Source organism: Crocodylus porosus, unplaced genomic scaffold, assembly GCF_001723895.1.
Source record: "Crocodylus porosus isolate Cpor-Errol unplaced genomic scaffold, CroPor_comp1, whole genome shotgun sequence".
NCBI classification, from domain to species: domain Eukaryota; kingdom Metazoa; phylum Chordata; order Crocodylia; family Crocodylidae; genus Crocodylus; species Crocodylus porosus.
This window is the reverse complement of record NW_017728951.1, coordinates 30529628-30549525: the sequence shown is the minus strand read 5'-3', so window position 1 is coordinate 30549525 and position 19898 is coordinate 30529628. Positions and strand designations below refer to the sequence as shown.

The 19898-nt window shown below is 37.9% G+C and overlaps 1 protein-coding gene across 6 annotated transcripts in view; it reads right to left on the bottom strand.

Moving 5' to 3' along the window:
• Nucleotides 1–4513: 4513 nt before the first annotated feature.
• The window catches only part of LGI1 (leucine rich glioma inactivated 1), a 35196-nt gene continuing 19811 nt past the window's right edge, over nt 4514–19898 (bottom strand). For 4 of the 6 annotated variants that reach the window (XM_019555913.1, XM_019555914.1, XM_019555916.1 and 1 more), the window contains 8 exons: nt 17613–18061; nt 17180–17251; nt 13288–13359; nt 13115–13186; nt 8164–8235; nt 6297–6466; nt 5777–5941; nt 4514–5688 (listed from right to left, as the gene is read on the bottom strand). In XM_019555913.1, coding sequence (XP_019411458.1) covers nt 4871–5688; nt 5777–5941; nt 6297–6466; nt 8164–8235; nt 13115–13186; nt 13288–13359; nt 17180–17251; nt 17613–17803 — 1632 coding nt within the window. In that variant the 5' untranslated portion in view covers nt 17804–18061 and the 3' untranslated portion in view covers nt 4514–4870. Of the gene's footprint in view, nt 5689–5776; nt 5942–6296; nt 6467–8163; nt 8236–13114; nt 13187–13287; nt 13360–17179; nt 17252–17603; nt 18062–19898 lie in introns of those variants that run through there. The other 2 variants (XM_019555917.1, XM_019555918.1) reach the window with 2 other exon arrangements.

Sequence of the window (19898 nt, the reverse complement as noted above, 5' to 3'; positions counted from 1 at the left end):
GCTTTTCCTAAGAGATTGATTTTGGCTGGAGTTCTATACTAAGTAGCTGACTCATCTAACTGCTGGAAACTCTCAGATATTTCTTAAAATCTCCCAAATCACCAGTGCTGACTAAAGGTAAAATTTCTTAAGGAACAGTCAGATCAACAACAAAATTACATGACTAGCAGACAGATACCCAATACTATCTTATTAAGCAAGTACAGGCAATCCTCGCCATTCACAGGAGCTACGTTCCAGAGATCCCTGCAAATGCAAAATACTGGTTCCCCTTCAAGCCCCACAGCCGCCCCCTGCTCCCCCGCAGTGCCTGGAGACCAACCCCTTCCCCTCAAGTGTCGCTACAGCTCCCTCTGGCAGTGGCAAAGGAGAAGATGCCACCACCTCTGCCGCCTCCCTCCCCATCCCTGGGGCTCCCCGGCAGCACCTGGGGACTGACCCCTTCCCCCTGAGCACTGTGGTGGCTGTCTCCAGGGGAGAAGATGCTGACACCACTGCTGCCACCTCTCTCCACACCTCAAGCGCTTGCTCTCCGCCCACCTCCCAGCTCTGCCCTCCCCTGCGACTATTTGAATCTGTGAACCCGGAGTTCGCGAACAGTGAGGGTTTCCTATAGTTTTAAAATTGCAACATATTGCACAGAGATGTCTTTCAAACCATTTCACTCTTTCTAAACTCCCTAAACAAAAGCATAACAGTAAGATCCCATTATATCATTCCAGGAAGTGCTAACTTGAGAATACAGCTATATCACTACAGCACTGACAATGTGGCTGGCTAGTTTTGAGATATAACTCTCTAAAACACATTCTTCAGAAGGCACAATTACATGACAAGACATCAGGCCAGCTCATAATTGGGTAATGAATAAAGTACCTATGAATAAAGGACACATTCACACCTGCCCAGCTCTGTTAAATTCAGCTATGCTACTCGTAGTACAGAGCATAAAATATTACAATATGTGACATTATTTATTTACCATGGTTTTTGTATCACCTTATGATCATTTAATCATATCTTGATTAAAAGTTCTAACTAGAAGTGACTAAATGCTGAATATTTGACAAAGACTGCTCCCTTTTGCAATCCACAGACTGCTGAAAAACTCTACCAATTTAAGTCATTATTTCAGTACTGTTTAGTTCCATATCTTGGAACTTAGGTTTACTAAAAACACAAGACAAGATGTGAAAGAAATTATTGCATAATTTGTTAGATAGTGTCATAACTTCCATTTGGCTCCTTTGCCACTTACAGTGAATTGAAGGAAAGCATCATGTATTGAATCCTCAGTTGGAGATGTACCAGCCAATATTTGCAATGATGAAATCAAGCATCCTTTTTAAATTTGTGGTTAAAAATACCATCAGTCTGGTAATCAAGCTAAAAACTAATAAAAGCAAATCTGGTAAACTAGTCATTTACCTGTCAAGATGAGATTTATAATGGCTAGTTGTTAAGAAAATATTTTAATATCTTAATATATTTTAAACTTGGGAAGATAGTTTATGGTATTTCCAAATACTGTGGATATGTTAAGGAATAATTCAGAACCAGGTGTGAAGTTGTTATTGAGCATACCTCAGTCATCTTTCTACAGCCACTAGAGAAATAAAGGTTTCCAATATATCATAACTTATTCAGTGATATTGTTTACATAGACTAATCTTTCCTACTTTTAAAATCAAGCCATTTTTAATGTAGAAAGTGATAGTTTTAAATGTAGAAGCATAAAATAGTTGCTTTTCAACATATATATATATTGCCTTATTCTTAAAGAATATGCTGCAGTCTTAAAGATTGCTTTTTACTGTACTGGCAGGTGCTTCTATTAGCATCAGTACACAAGGAGGAGAACATGACTGAGCCCTCAATCTTGCAGTCTTCATTCCTTTGGGCTCCATGGATGCTGGAGACCAGAACACTTAAACTCTTAGTTCATTGGATTTAACAAGACACATAACATGCAAAGTCAATCAGATGCTTCCTATTGTAGAGGTTATAGATTCGGTCTACTCTATAAATGACATATACATATATATATCTTAGAGATGGGTATTCAAATACAAGGCCACATGACTCCCTATAGGTATTCAAACAAAAATCCATGCAAGCTGTAATATGTTGGTTTGATATCACCCTATGAAATTTCACTTCTAATTTCTTAGTTTCTTAGTCAAAGTCCAGTACTAGCTTGATTCTACTGAAGTCAAAGGAGTTACACTTGTGATTAAACTGGCCTGTTTTCTAAAACTAACACTATTTGTGACCAGTCAGCATCAGTCAAATGTTATTAGTGGAATGAAACTATTTCCAGTGCCATAAATGCTAAACCAAAACAATACTCAGTTGTGTGCAAAGTGAAACCTTTACCAGATCTTCAGAGTTAGGGCTATCTGACAAAAACTACTTTTGGAATTTGCAAACGGCTGAGAAACTCTGCAATATAAATCATTATTTCAGTAGTGTTAGTTCCAGATCTTGGAGAAACTTTCCACATAGAAAAAATATCCTCAGGTCTGGAAGGGTAACTGGTGCCTGGAAGCTTGTCTAAAATCTCTCCCACCTATGCAGAAGCTCCAACTAGAAGATACCACCTCAAAAAATCCTTGTATCTCACATATCAGCTACAGCACCCTTCCAACATGATCATGTCACTACTTTGTCATTTAGCAGACACTATCTGAGAGATGGAATACTGCATGGAAAGCATTACAGGAATTCAGCTTTTAAAATGTTACAGGAATTCTGGGTGATGAGCACAATCCTGCAACATTAAGAAATAATCAGTGCTCTACATGCTTGGGCCTGAAAACAAGCACGAGGTAATGTTTTTAAATAGGGGACAAAATTACAGGGTCAAATTCTTCAGTTATAGTCATAAAATCCCACAGAAGTCAGTAAAGTTTCATGGATTTATAATTAATGCATTAAGCGCTCAGAGCTAGGATATGGATAAATAAGGCCACAGCCTAAGATATATTAGAGCAAGGGTAAAGGGTATTAAACACATGGCCTGGCAGGCTGGATCTGGCCCACAGAGCCATGTCGTCTAGCCTAGAAGGCTCCTAGAGGGGCTGGGAATTTGGGGGCAGGAGAAGCAGGGCAGGGCCTGCCAATGAAATCTGGGGTATGGCATCCTATTGGGGATGCATGTTGGTGACAGGAGGCAAGCAATAGATGCATTAGCCTGTGGCTCCCTCTTGCTACTTATCCTGCAGCTGCCATTACCTGCCCTGCCACCGTAGGTGGGTCCGGATCAGGTCTGACTGGAGCCCCAGAGTCCAGATCTGGCCCAGGTGCTCAAACCAGTTTGACATTTTTGTGTTAGAGTAATTGTCATTGTTGTTATTTGCAACTTTGTCAATGCAAGTCTGCCCTAAACTTTACAGCTTTGGTTTTGGGAAGATTCTGCAATTTGGTCAGATTCTTGGATAACAGAATCACTGTAATGGCTGTAGCTGAAGAAGGGGAAAAGTCTTATCACTTTTTTATGCTTTAGTGATCTCCTGCTGCCAAAATGGCTACTTGGGCTGTTACAGTGGCTCAAAGGGAACTGGCCTAATGTAATTTGGTCAAGCCTAAAAGGAATGTAAAGGTGGAATAGCTGAAGCCTATTTGTATTCTCTTCCTCAACTGTACTCTTCAGCAATGGAACCTGGGCCCTGATGTCTTGCAAACTAAATATCCACTATATTTACAGAAAACCTTTTATCATCTTTACCTTTTTAATAATTTAAAACTGGTAGAACTTCAGGTGGGAGAGACAATTCTACTGGAGCTACAAATGCTTACAGCAGCTTTGTGTTTGTCCTGGTGCCGTTAAAACTCCCTGAGGATGGTGGTTACTGATCTCTAGTGCAGGATAGTAGAAAAACATCTTCAGTTAGCCACATCCAGAGGAAAAGAGATGTTTACTGAAGAGAAAATAATTGCAACTATGCTGGAAAGGCAGAGATACAATTACATAGGAATCTGAAAAAGTGGTGTGTGAACTTTAGCTATAGGAAAGATGCTAGCTAAAAACTAAGACATGCTCCGAGTTTTCACCAGCTGTACATACCTGATACACTTGTTCTGATGCGTCATTAGAAAGTTTAGAAAGGCTATAACAACAAGCTTTTATTCTCTTCATTTCTCCATACATTATTAAAAAAAAAATCAAATTCTTCCAATGGTACAAACATAAAGCCCCATCCTGCACTTGGATCAATATGGATGAACCTTACACCTGTGTGTATTACTGTATAAACCAGAAGAGCTCCACATGAGTGCATGAGTCAGTCCACCTTGTAACATTTATAGGATCAGGGTGTGATGGTGGATTTTAATAATGAAGTTCTGATTAGATATATAAACCACTCAGGCTTTGCTGATGTGGTTTATAATACTAAGAGAAACATCTAACCAAAACACTGCCGTGGACAATACAGGGCTTGTGTTTATTTTATGTGTGTATAATATACACACAAATAAAAAGTATCACCTGCAAATAATCATATTTGGAATGTGAAAGACAGAAAATGTAAACATTTTATTTGGCAGTTGTTTTCAAACAGGTGAATAAATAAATGGAAAATTACATCTTAGTATTTTTTTTCCATAGCAACAGATGCAGTTGCACACATATTTACATACTGTGGATGCAAAGAACAGTTAACCATTTAATTTATTTTTGTTAAAAAATGCAACTTCCAACACCACTAGACTTGACAATTAAAGATGAAGATACTAGTAATACTTTGTTCTAGCAATCTCAACTTTTAAAGGCATTCATCTGGAAGCAGGATAAAGAGAATCATCATGCATTTAGTTCATTTTGTCCACTTATGGTAGAAAGTCTAATGTAATCTCAGAATTATGGATGTCATGCGCTTAAGTCAACTATGACATGTTTATAGATCAGTGTAGTTCCCTTAAAACTTGAAGCAAAGAGAAAATCTCGCTTATCAATGGAAACATGTATGAAAGATCTTGGTGCCTGTATGTTTAATTCTTGAAACTTCACAAATTTTGCTTTTTCAGCATCCCAATAATAGACTTGAGTAAAAGAATAATCACTTCCAAGAATGGCATATTGATAATTGTTTATTTGAAGAGGCTGGAATACCATTGATCCTCGGGATGGCATTCTTTGTAAATCCAGAAATGTGGAACCTCCCCACTTCATTACTTTAGAATCACCAATAAATCTTGTTAAACAAATGTATACATCCTCTTTCACCGTGAAGTGTTTCACTGCATACACATCTTCCATGTCTTGGATATCAAAACGCTTAACAAATTCATTTGTTCCTTTGTTCCACTGATATATGACAGGTCGTTGGGAGCTACTAGATAGAATTAAATGAGGTTTGCCAGCTATTTCAAGATACTCCACATCAGTATCTCTGTACCATGCATGCAGAGACTGATGAGAGTAGAATCCATTTCCATTCCATTTGTAAACTGTGGTAAACCCAGCTTTTGAACTGTCTGCTATAACAAAAAACCAGTCTTCTGAAATTCTGAACGTTTCTATGTCATTGGGTTTTCGGATTTTAAGAATTTCAATATCTTGAATTTTTATAAACTTATTAGCAAAAATATCTCTCTTATAGATATGGGAGCCTCCAAAAAGCTGGGCAACAATGACATATAGCTGGCTTTCAATAACTATGGGCTTACACACCACAGTTGAAGTACCTACAAAAAGAAAAGTAAAGTAAAGACAACATTAGAACCGGCCTTTAGATCAGGTAGCATAATGTGATTTGACATGCATTATTCATACCTGTAATGTTGTCATAATTCCTGAACGTCCCCTCTACATGGTCCCATTCAAGAAAGATGCATTTTCCAGTAAAAGGTTGGGCAACAACCACATGCTCATCATTCATATATGAGAAAGTATCTACTGACAGAGACTGATATGGGAGGGACTGATAAACAGCAAATTCTGCAAAAGTGTACACAACACGTGGTAACCAAAGGTAGTATTTATTTTCTTATGCGTTTCCATTGTATTAAAAAGAGCTATTTAACCAATACCTTTTCATTAAAAATACAGTTAAACAGTAGCTGATTTTCTTGTTAGTGTGAGAAATTATTAAAGTCTTATTTTATGCTGTCAAAATTAAAAATGTTACCTATAACAGTGATAGGTCTGTTGCAGTCCTTATTTAAGCTATAAATAGAAAGGGGCTCTGTATATGCAGTCTTTATATAGACAATGACTAGAAAGGGGCTCTAAATTTTGAGACTATATCTTTGGTTCTAAGGAAACAAAATTAAATAAATTTGGAACACATTACCTGTAATAATACAATCAAATTCCTTTGGAGAGAGGCTATTGATTTTACGCTTCTTATATTCTGGTGGACTTTCGCAGTAAATATCTTCTACTGTTGCATTAGTGCTGCCCAGCCATTCCACTAACCATTTTAGTTTGCAGTCACAATTAAATGCATTTCCTCTAAGATCCCTATAACAAATAAACCACTCATTGAAAAACATGAATTAGCTGCTGTTTTTTCCACGACATGACAGGCTACAATAAACAGGATTTCTATGAAATGTCAACCTTTGTGCTGCTGCTTCCCTAAATTGGTTTCTCCTGAACTTACTTAAAAATATATATCTATATTAAAATTATTCGCATTAATTTAAAGAGATTCAGTATAAATAGATTACCATTCATTACTGATAATCAGTGGGAAGGATTATCTCCTCTATCAATTCTCCTCTGCTGATATTCCCAAATTTACAGATACCCAAATCCTTGCCAAACTGTTTGGCCCTTTTTTAGTTCATTTCTCATAGTTTAGCATTTCCCAGGAAGACATCAGAGATGACAAAATGGCAAATATTGTAACACAACAGACACTGAACCACAACATGGATTTTCCCTGTTTACCCATGATCAGGGTAGGAAATAAGAGTGATAAAATTGGTTTATTTTCTCCTTTCTCATTTTGATGCAATCTGTTAGGGCCATGGTAGATACAAGTAGAACTCCCTTCTGATCAAACCTATTGAAATTTGCTCTTGGGCCTAATTATGCAAAATTCAGATTACCCCTGAAGAGCAGTTGAGACCCTCAACTACCATTCTTGTTAATGGAATTTATAAGGTTTGGCACCCATCTGGAGGTGTCAAGCATCTTCCTTTACTAAACACCACTGTGAAGAGCATGGGGCATATGTGGGACTGTAGTGGGTGATTAAAAGTGCTGTAAAGCATTCTCTTAATTTTTGTAGAAGAGAGCTAGCGGTGTAGACAAAGAATTATTTTGTAGTATTGAAGCACACCTGCACATGCTAGTGGTGCAAAATTTCCATGGTGTCTGCAAGCCAGGCACTAGCAGAAGTGGCTTTGTCTTGCTGCTGGGCTATGCCCAGTGTGACTGTGGCATTTCAATGGATGTGCAGTCAGCTCCAACATTTACTATAGCAGGAAACACTGGGTATGTCCTAAAACTAACTCCTGAGCAGCTGTAGTGGAGGAAGTGAGAAAAGCCTTTTTTTGTAGCTGCTTTCCCCATGCTGGGGCAGCCAGAATGTTGTATGTTGCTAACAGGAGCTGTTCCAGTAGAATGAATGAATATATATTTCAAAATATACTTTGTACTTTTACAAACATGAAATATTCTTTGTTTTACCTATTTAAAATTTAACAACTTCATTTTTTTAGTTGCAATTAGAGTTAGCATCTCATGTACAGTACTCAGTAAGAGGTTTAAAATGATAATTACTTTCAATAGAGACTCATCTGAGAGTATTTTGGAAATGAAAATAAGAACATTTTAGGTTAAGCAGTCTTATCCCTACCTTCATGCCACTCCCCTTCTATATTTAAAAATACATTTTAAGATTTAAGATAAGTATTTTTATTATTTCAGGGAACCATACACAAGTATCACAGTGACTATGAACATGTTCAATTCTTAATTCTTAATATTTAATATTATAATTTAATCTTGATTCTAAATATTTCACTCTTTTTGATATCTTGGAAAAATATTACACAATCAAAACAAAGTATTAACAACACTCAGCATAAATTGGATCCACCCTTCCTTCTGCTACCTCTGCCCAACAAAATGATAGGTTCCACCATTATCTATACTGGCCTACTGTCTACTTGGTACCACAGGGAGCAAAGAAATTGCTGATTTCTTACACAATTGTTAAAGAATCCAGGCCTTTAAAGATGTCTTTTGGAAGTGTTTGGAGATTATTGTTTGCAAGGCTCCTGTAAGAGAAGATAAGATGTCAGTCATCAGATGGTATTTTTCTGTAAAATGTAATATTGTTTTTTTCTGGTAAAGAACAATAATGCACTTTAGCACTTAGTTCTACAGGATTCCTTTATAGGTTCTCTTATTTACTTTGTGACTTCTTCTGATAAAATATATTCACACTTTTTCTCTTTTACTTTGGGGTGCAATTCACTTAATTTATTCACTTTCTGAATAAAAACTCTGTTTTAGTTATGATGTGTAAAAAAAGGGAAAAAAACTGACTTGTCCTCAGATCCTAGTTAGTTGTTGTTGTTTTTTTAATTCCCATCTGTTTTTTCTTCTTGTAACTTGAGCATGTCCAACAAGAAGATATTTAGTCACAATGGTTCTGTTCAAAATGCACTTAAGCATGTGCCTAAATTAAAACATGGGACTAAATTTACTGTAATCAATAGACCTCCAGTCTTAAAAGTTAAGCATCTACTGAGGTGCTTTGCTTGCTCCTACTAAACATAGAACCTCATTATGCCATTTTTGCTTTTTACTTTTTAAAGAACTGCATCTTAATACTGCTTTTGTGTATGCATACTCTACATATTTGCCCACTGCAACCAATGTATAAACATAAACATAAGGTTTTGCACAGGTTAAAATTTATGCAGATGAGTATTTTTATAGAAGCTAAAGCAACTGCTTGGATGGATGAATATAAATAGATTTATGATCATTTGCAGTAGGGCTCTCCAACTTCTAAGCACCTTGGGGCCACAAAGCTTGTGGAAGTTGCATAATGGGAGCCATGGCCCCTTGGGCTGCACCCTCCCAGTTGTGAGGGGTATGCCTCCCCAGCCTGCCCACTGGTGCAGAAGCAGGAAGTGAAACCTGATGGAAGGAGGGAAAGGCCTAGAGCAGGGGTTGTCAACTGGGGATACTCTGAAAGGTCCCAGGGGGCACACGCAGGTGGGTGTGGACAGAGCACCACCACCTCATAGGAACAGGGCTAATGGAGGGGGCAGCAGCGCCACTCTACAGGCCAAACAGGCACTGCCCAGATAGATGGACATGGGAGGAGAAGCTTCCATGTGGCAGCTGCCACTGCCATTCACCACCCTGCGCTGCTGCTCAGTGCGCAGCCACTGCCACCCTGCCCTGCTACAGGCTGTTGCTATCGCCCCCTGCTCCGCGACTGGCTGCTGCTCCCCCTCCTGCACCCCCACCCTTCGACTGGCCACTGGGGGTACACTGCTCAAAAAAGGTTGAAAACCCCTGGCCCAGAGAGCCCAGCTGTGCCAGCAGCCAAACCAAAAGGGGGAGTGGCAATCAGGTAGGAACCTAGGGGCTGCACATTAACCCTCTGCATGCTGTATGTGGGCCACCAGTTGGGCAGCCCTGATTTGCAGCACCAGAGCCATATGTGAGCTTGATTACATCAAGCAAATAGACACAGTGGACATACAGATACGAGTTCTCACTGCAGTGGGAATTAAACGGACAAAAATGAATCTAAAGAAGGAACTAAATCCAGTTCTTGGATGAAAGCTTGGCCTTCTATACCTTCCATTGCTGGAAAACACCTAATAACATTTCATTACCTCTAACTGGTACTCTTAGTGATACCCATTTAGAAAACTTTAATTTAGCTCATGAGGGGGTAAATGTTGAATCAAATTTGTAACTATGATTGAAGAGAGATATTTTAAAACTCTGAAAGAAGCTCTGCTTTTATGATAACCTTCAAAGATACATTCAGAATTACATTTTGTGCCCTGAAATAATTTCCTATGCTAAAATATTTTGCAATTTAGGATTGTGGTATTAAACAAATCAAAATACAATCATACGTATATGAATTTAGTTTCAACTCTAAATCAAAAATGAATTATTTTGATGAATATCACTTTCAGACGTACTTTTCTATGAATTTTATGAAATGCCTCTATGTTTTAGTGAGGACACAATTAAATTATTGCATAAATAAAAATGTGGTTATTTGGCTAATTTTATTGCAATGTAAAAATACAATGGTGAAAAGGAGAGGGGCAGATTATATAGAAGAACAAAGGTCATAGTCTGCCATCACTCTATGCAACTCATTAGTACACATAATTACTGTTAATCTCTTTTATACATTTACACAACAATAATATTCTGCTCTTCTTCAAGTTTAACTGCCTCAGAGTCTAGTTGTTCTTCTCAGTGGGTGCATCTACACCTGCAGTTACCATGGCTCAATAAACTCTGGCGCAGTTCGTGCTGCTCCCAGGTGAAGTGTTTAAACATGTGCCCAGAATTGCCTAATAGCATTGCACGTGTAGATAGTGACACTTTACTGTGGCGCTAATTAGTCAAGTTTACAGTAATGCACACATGCAGATGCCCCTAGCATGCAGACATGGAAATATTATAGGTAAAGGATGGATGACCAACTGAGTGTGTCACATTCAGTAGTTTATGGACCTGTAATTATTCTGCCTTTGTCTTCAAAATTAGCTCTGCAAGTGGGAAAAAACCCCAAAACACAGTGTAGAATGTATAAATCCATGTTCTAAAGTGTTCTTGCAACTGCAGGCAGACAACAATGGCTGCTTATTGCCCCATATTCTACACACGGACACTTGTTCAAAACTATTGAGTGGGCCCCAGAAGCCAGCACCAGTCAAATGATGCTATTTTTGATTGTATGATGTGCACAGATACATAGTATGCTCTGTTTTTCTGTTTTGAAAAAAGCAGCTTGTACATTGACAACTACAGCCACAAAATGAATGAAGTAATAATATAAAGTGAATGGGGCTATTTATCTGCATATTTTTTTGTAGAATATCAGTATTTTAAACTATGCTATAGTTAGCTTATAAATGTAATACAGATTTTTACAGGATATGTGCATGTACTCTATGTTGCTCCTGCTCTCTCTTTCCTTAATTTTGTGACCATTACATGAATAACTTCATATATGAAAAGTCACTGTGAACTCCATTTAAACCAACTGGGGATATGGTCTACATCATGCAAGGAGAGAAGGGCAAAGTATCCTACAGTGTATAACTTGATTAACTGGAACTACATTTACAATATTTATAGGTGAAATTGTACTTCCCTTATGTCTGACCATATCTGAACCAAAAAACCAAGTGACCCTGTTACAGACCCCTTTTAGAATCTATTATGTTGAGGCCAAAAGGTCAAAATACACTCCCCTTGCCTATAAGAAATATTCCAAGATATATGCCTGTAAGTTAATATGATGAAGTAGGGCATTAATGCATGTGTCAGGCACAGCAATATATTTTATCCAATTAAAATTAATTAGTTTTTATAGATATGAAAGTCTACATAACAAACCCTTGTTTCCATACATTATTTTATAGCAGAAAAAGATTTCCCCTGTAATTGTATATTTTAAAGACAGTATTTAGAGAAAATCATAAAATAACTAACTTGATACATGGGTATGTATAATGAAAACTGGCTGAAAATAACAAAAACACTTTGATTTAAATTGAAAGTAGCTTAACTTTGATAAGTTAAACAATGCAAATAGTACTCTGTTGCAGATGTCAGTTTACTGTGTATGCCCCTTTATCTACAATACATGATGCTAACTTGGGTACCGGAAGCAGTTACAGTTGTGTAAGCACAGAGGCCTGCTTGGACTAATTTGCCTTGTTCAGGTAATACAGTTGTACTGCTTTTGAGATCTGAGCTATTTTGTTTAAAGCTAGCTTAATATAAACATATCTAACTGCCCTAGGCAATTTAGACATACTTTGTTTGTGTGTGAAGGTCCTTCCCCTGCATGTTTTAGTTGTTACTTCTATATGCTTGTTTCTAATTTGGCTTCAAAGTTCAGCCTGTTTTCAGCTGATTGCCAATCATAAAGTTATTCTTGAACAGCAAGACTGTAATCTGAACGGACTCTTCTGATCAGTACTGGGGCATGGAGGGCAAATGGCCAGAGGTGGGTTGTTCTTCCTATGTAGTACACAATAAGTTAAGATGAACTGTGGAGAGCAGAACAGATCTTATCCTCATTTACACTGGAACAATCCCATTAATTTCAGTGTTGTTGCATGGGTGAAGTTAGAGAAAAATTCAATCCAGTTTACTCTGTAGTGCTTCTTGCTATTGTTCTTAAAAGGAACAAAATACACTTCCCCCATTACCTTTGGCTTGATGCCCTAAAGCTTGTAGGAGGGTCAGGTCCTCACCATTTTTCCAAACAGCTGAAGGGCTGAGCAGCCATAATTGTGAGTGTTAAATGGACATTAGTGCCTGAAAGTGTTACAGACCCTTATTGTGTCTCATTCTAATTTGGATGCTTAGAACAGCCAGAATTTTAACATAACCATCTGATGCTGATTCCACTGAAGTCAACAGTCATTTGACTATCAATTTTAGTGGAAGAAAAATTGGTCGCCCCAGGCGAAAACCAAGAGCAATGGTCATAAACTCCTAGAAGATTTCAGACTGGATATAAGGAAAAACTTCTTCAAATTTTGTGTGACCAGACCCTGGAATAGACTCGCAGTGAAGGTGGTGCAGGTACCTACCCTGGAGATCTTCAAAAGGAAACTAGACGCACACCGTGCTGGGGTTATTTGACCCCAATAGTCTTTCCTGCCCAGAGCAGGGGGGATGGACCCAATGGCCTCACAAGGTCCCTTCCAGCCCTAAACTTATGTGAATCTGTGATCAAACATGCCACAGTACATAGATAGTTTTTTAAGCTAAACAGCTGAAAATAGGTTACATGCAAAGATTATATTAACTCTATTTAAACAACAATCATCAATGGTTATATAACATGAGATACTAAATTAAACAACACCGCATGATTCAGTTACTAACTTAAACAGTCCACATAAGGTATGTAACCAGTGTACTTACAGGTGAATTAAAGATTTCAGTCCTCGGAAAGTATTTCTTGAAATTGACTTAATGCTGTTGTTCTCTATAAATCTGTAACGGGTAATAAATTTATCTGGGTCAAAGCAACACTTGTAACTTGAAAACCTACCCACCCTACTCAGTAATTCTAGGAAAAAACGTTGTCCACTTACAAATATTCTAGATGAGGAAGGCCCATGAAAGCATCATCACTGATAACATCAAAAGAGTTTGATGTAAACAACCTGCATGAAAAGACACAACATTTAAAAACTGTTTGATTATTATGTTCTTTTGAACACGGTTCAGCAGTTCCAGGTTGGCCAGATTCCCACCAAGTGCCTGAAGGAATTGTTTGTATAAAGACTGGGGTACCATAGGGTTAAACCGAACTCTTTGACCACGTCCAGACAGGCACCACATACTGCATATTCAGCTGTTCTCCTTGCTGCAAGGATATCCAGGGGTCAAAAAAAACCTGTGCAAAAAGAAGTGGAGCAGTGTATACATGGACAGCACAAACTGCTCAAAACTGGAGCCTGGCCAGCCAGAGCTACTCTCTGGCTGCCGACCAGGCTCCAAGGGGCAGGATTGCTGCTGCTGCAGCCCCAGGAGCCCCCCCACCCCAGACACTAGATAAGGCCATGAATGCCGTGTGGCCCTGGAGGCTGGTGGGGCATGGCGAGCTCCCTCAGGCAGCAACGGCGCATGGTGGAGGCAAGTGGGGAGCTGCTGCAGGCAGTCACAATGCTGTTGGGGGTGAGGGGGGAGCGGCGAGTGCTGCCCACAGACACCACTGGCAGTGTCAGCGACAGCCAGTGGCGATCACAAACCATGCACAGACGCCACTGGTGGTGTAGGCAGTGAGCACAAGCTAATTGTTAAAACAATGGGACTCCACAAGTATCGCTGAAAACATTTCCTGTAGGCTGAAACGTAAATGCATCTCTAGGGCACTGTGTTGTCCTTTAATTCTGCTGGTAATGAGGGACAAGAACCTGCTTGGCAGCCGCATTCCAGGTTGAATTGTACACTGGCACTCAGCTAAAGTTTTCCAAAAAAAAAAAAGTACAACATTTTTTCCAGACCTATTTAAAATGAATTCAGTTAATTTGCATTTGGTCATTTTAGATTGTTCAAGTTAATCACATCTCTCATACTAGGTATTTTCCAAACAAGATGAGTTCTACTTTTCCAAATGGAATTGGAGCTGCAAAGTACATTGCAGTCAGTTGGATTTGTGAATTGGTTCATGAACTTATATGCCAATATCCTCAGGCATTCAAGGATTTGAAATTTTAAAGCTTAAATTAATACACTTAATGAGTTAGTTTCTTCCTTTTCTTTTCAAGAGCCTGTATTCCTAATCTCTAGTTCAATTATTTCTTGCTCTACTATAGTAGGTTATGTTTCTTCTACACAGGAGTTTGATTTGTATCTACAGAAGTGGTAATTAGAAAATTTCCTCATTGTTTTAATTATTATTAATAGTAAATAGTATTTGTTTGAAACTCAAGGCCAAATCCTGCCATAAGAACCACACGGTATATCTGCATCAGTAGCCTGGGTGCAATTTATTTTTCTGTTAACAGACTTCTCAGGATAATTATCATCTTATTACAATCTACCCTCCTGGTACCATAAAGGAATAGGATAGTATCTCTTTAAGTAGTTTGCGGGCCTTCTACTGGCAGTGGTCCTGTTATATGTTTTAAAATTGTCAGAACTGGGCCAAAGTAGTAATGGGGATATTTTGCTAAGATCCATTATTTGGACTTCACTGCACCCATGTTTTTTTCTTCATAATATTCTGGTTATGTAAAGAGCATAAAACACAAGTCTCCTCAAAATAGAGTCTCTCCATGTCTAGTCCCTCAATATTACTGTTCTTAGAGTTGAGAAATGGGAGCTTAGCATAGCATTTAGGAGAATGGGACCAAGATTCTGATCCGTGCTGCTATGTGCAACTCAAATAATGATAAATGATTACAATACAGACCGATGTGCGTCACATCCAGAAATCACATGACGTTTAGAAGAGATCAAGTTACAGTTGGACCTTGGATGTATAATTTCATGATCTCTTGTTTAACCAGTAGCAATATGTAGTACTCTTTACATACCTGGTAAACTGAAACCACCAGTGTAGAGGTCACATACAAACCCAAACTAGTTTAAAATTAGGTTACGTTTTTAGTTATTTTTATCTTGTTTGTTCTTGTTTTCTGTCCTACCTCTTCAACCAGTGGCAGATTCTTTTAAAGTATAGGGCCTACATTGTAGAAGTTTGCTTGGGTGTTCCTTGTTATATAAGAAGGGACTGCTCTCACTTGTCCTAGGCCAAAAGTCTGACTTTTCCAAACATGGCAAGTAGGTCAGCTCCCAGGGAGACTACATAGAGAAATATATCTGGAGAGCTATTCAGCACTATTTTTAAAAATGCTAGGTTTCTCACATAAGATATTTGTGGTTGGTTTGTACCACTTGTTTTAGCACATCACCTGTCAAAGCCCATGCTGGAACAAAAACTGTTTTTCTAAGTTTGGCAAGTCTAGTGCAGCAGTTTTTTAGTAGCAGCACAAGGAATGTATGTGGCAGGTAAGTGAAAGGCATAAATGAAAGGAAACCCAGTCATTCTAGATAAATATTGAATGAAATCCTGCTCATCCTTCAGCTAACCTGTTCTGTCTTACATGAGTAGTAGGACTGTTAAATGTAGATGGCATGTCATAGCCAAGACAGAGGCTTGTGGTGTCCTTTTTTCCTTTACTAATATACAAGCTCCACAATATAAATGCTGCTACTTTTAATTTTCTTCCTGGTGGAAGGGCCAGCACAGGAGTTATGTGAGATTTATCTTTTTGTGATGTTACCACCTGTGAAAATTTTGTCAAACATAATGCACAATGGAACAGCATTTAGGTTTCCATAGTAACTACATTTACCTATTAATCCTGTATCTGAAATTGTACATATGCCTGCACCTCCTTATCAGCTCCACTTGAGGTAGCAGAGTACAGTTAGGGTCATGCCTTCAACTATCAGTGCACCAACAGTTTAAATGTAACAGCCTTAAGGCTCCAATACATCAAGATTACACTTCAGACCAGATCCACTCTATATGTTAACTCAGCCACAGACAGGTGTCTGATTTCATTTTTGGTTTTTGAAAAGTCTTTTTTGTCAAGTTTCTGAAACAAATTTGGATACGTTTCAAACAGCTACCAAGCAAAGTATGAACAGTTCAGATTTCTCTCTCCAATATCTTTGTATAGCAAGTCATTATATAATCACTTTCACAGTTTTCTAGGTAGCTAATTCTGCTATGTACCTGTAATATTTTACACAACAATGAACCTACATCTCAAAAAAAAAAAAAAAAAAAAAAAAAGTCAGTGCATACATTGTCACCAGATTTGATTTTGGAATGAGTGCTCAAGAATTTCTCATTATTAAAAAACTTGTTACCTTAAATGTAGATTAAGAGAACGAGGAATAATAAATGATGTGCCAAATCCAACCCCCAGCTAAACAAACTCCCATTGAAGGGTCTACATTTCCATTAATGTCAATTGCAGTTTTGCCTGAGTAAAGACTTCAGGATATCTCTTACTGAAATTAGGGATCTGATCCTGACAGGTCCCGAGTACATAAGCAATAAGAGTTACAAGTGTGTAGCACGCTTTGGGATCAAGCCCTAAGACTGCAGAAACAACACAGGTATAGTTGTTGCAACACTGAGATGCCTTTTCTAACATCCATTAAAGTATGATACGTAAAAGGATAACAGATGCACTGTCACAGAGAACAGTCCTCAGAATTTAATCTATACAAAGTAGCATCGACAGCAAAATTAAAACCTAAGCCATGAAGTAACTACAAACAGTTAAAAACCAACAGTAATCATGGTCTATCTGTCAAAAACTACCTTTACTTCAGATACTAATAGTGATATAATGAAACCACACTTGCTATTTCTTATAAAATAAACAGTGGGACCCCGAGTACAGGGCTTGCGGATACACGTTTCGTAACAAATAATCATATCATATAAATATTTCTCACAGAAGATGCAGAGATGGTGCGAACAAAAAACTCCCTTCTGGGATTTTAGTAAAAGCAGATCTCACAAAGGATCTGGAAAGAAAGGAGAAAAAACACAAGCTTATGTTAATGCAATCTGATATAATCATCATTTAACACTGGGCTGTGCATCACAATATAATGTCTTTACATAATTACTATTAACTACTAAAACAAATCAAGCTGTCATAGGTTTCACATAATGCAGAAAAACATGTAAGAAGGCATAGAGAGATAAAAAAGACACGTAAAAACAGGATTCAGAGATGCAACACAATTTTAACATTTTATCTGATGTTTCCGAATGCTGGAGGGATTCCCTACTGCAAGCATCCTTCAGCATGTACTGAAAACGTCAAACATACCAGTTCATTTTAAATCATAAATGGAATAACCAAATGCTTACAGCCCTTACACTGAGATAACATCAGGCGGAACGCTGCGTGGAATAGATCTGGCATTTTCACATACAGCATTATCTTTGGTACAAGTACACAAGGTAGGACATTTTGGCTTCACTTGTTTCTTCCCTTCAGTCAGCAAAAGCACAGATAAAAGGCATAGGAAATAAGCAATTCTTCCAAAGGGTCTGCTGGCATTTCCCATTCTTTTGATCCACTCTCGTTCCAGCCAGTTGAAAGAATATCCCAAAACATGAACAGGGTTTCTTTATTCAGCCGTTGGATGTCTTTTTTATAAGGCCAAGTCAATATTTGTCTCCTTCTCCAACCCTTTTTTTTTTCTTTCACTCTGTTTCTGTAGATAGAAACCTGCAGCTGATCTGTGTGTTTCTACTCACTCAGGCAATGTACTGCTCAGAGAAGGGACCTGCGAGGTGCTGTAAGATGGGGAAAATCCAACCGGCTGTAGGGAAAAAAAAAAAAAAAAAAGACTTGCATCACCACAAAAACACCGAGCACACCACAGCATTAGATTGCAAAGTGATGTAACTGAGAAAATACACTGCTTTCTGTTTTCTGAGGGAGGCCCTTTTCTTGTTACCAAAAATAGTACAGCATTATGTTTTGCTGGTGGGTGGGTGAGTGGGTGTGGGGTGGAGTGTTCGTGTGTGTACGGGGAGAAATCAGTCATCTTTTACTGGATCTCTACAACCTCATAAACCTTTGGGAATTGTGCTTTACACATTGCAATTGACAAGAGAAGTAACAAGCCAATATCAGAAAATGAAATCAAGTGAAATCATCAAAATAATTACTAGAAAAACTGTTAGATTAATGTCTATCCGCAGCCTTTATCGCATGTTTGTACCACTGAAAAACAAGCAGGCACATATGGAAAGCATTACTGTGTATAAGAGACTGCCCACAACTGTCATTTCTAAACAAAATAGTCAATCATACAAAATAGCCTCCAGACTGCATTTTTAAAGAACATCCTTACCTGTTTGTGAGCTTGATGAATAAGGTGCATTAGCCACTGTTTAAGAAAATAATAGATCCAGTACTGCTCAATTCAAAATTTATTTGGGTAGTGCCTGATTTGATCATATTTAGAAGAGGAAAAGATCATTTATAACACTGAGATATATCATAATTATAAATAGGAAAGCACCATATTTCAGTATAAGCAAGACTGAGACTTATCTTTATTATTATTAATAATGTTACAGTGGCATCTGGAGTCTCCTGTTGAAATTTTAGTGCTCAGTACATATGTAACACACGCACAAACATATGGTAAGAAATGGTCTCTGCCCCGAAGAGCTTACACTAGAGAATCTTAAAATAAACAAGCTAAGTTATAAAGAATAGTAAAATAAAAATAATTGTCAAACATTTAGAAGGACCTATTTGATGACACTGACATAGCACTCCTATATGAGGATTCCAAAGGGTTTTGGAAACAGGATACATTTACTTCCTCCCTGTCCCCCATGTATGTGACGTGGATACAATTATCTCCATTTTGCACATAGGAAAGTTAACAGAGCACATAGCAGAGTTAACATAATGGCTGAAAAAGCAAAACTGGAGCAGTTAATACAACTGTATTTCTCTAGTCACCAGGATTAGTTCATAGCTAATCTAGATAACTAAGGTTGAAAGAACACTTAGGTTTTTTAAGTTCCTTCATGTAATCTTACCTACTTTTAGCGTATAATACTAATAGATTTTAAAACCAGAAGGGACCAGGGAGAGGGAGTTAACCTTATGTTTCATTAACACATCTTCCAGAATGGTAGCCAGCTTTTATATAAACATTTTTAAGAGATGGAGAATCCACCACTTCACTTGGTAGTGTTTTACAATAGTTAGATATGCTTTTAATATTTATTCTTTAGTTCCAATGTAAATTTATCTGTCTTTAAATTTTCCAGCTACTATTCTTTCTTATGCCATTCTCTGCTGTAGCAAAGAGCCTTTAGCATCCAGTGCTCTCTGTACTACATAACAATGTCTGATCCAATCTGTGTATAAAGCTATTGTTGGCTATTCCAAACCCAGGAGAAAAAGCAAAGTTCTGATGACTACCTTTCATTAATGCATTTTATAGAATGGATATACAGCATACAGTGGATTTTATAAAGCTAATTGAATTACAAAGTGATAACCAGGGGCATCTATAGAAAGGAAAGGCGCATGTCTGTCTTACATGGCTGAATCTGCTCTCCCTTTGTGTCTCTCAGTATGAGCAACTATAGCAGTGATCCCATGATCCTTTCCAATGAATCTTACGTTTA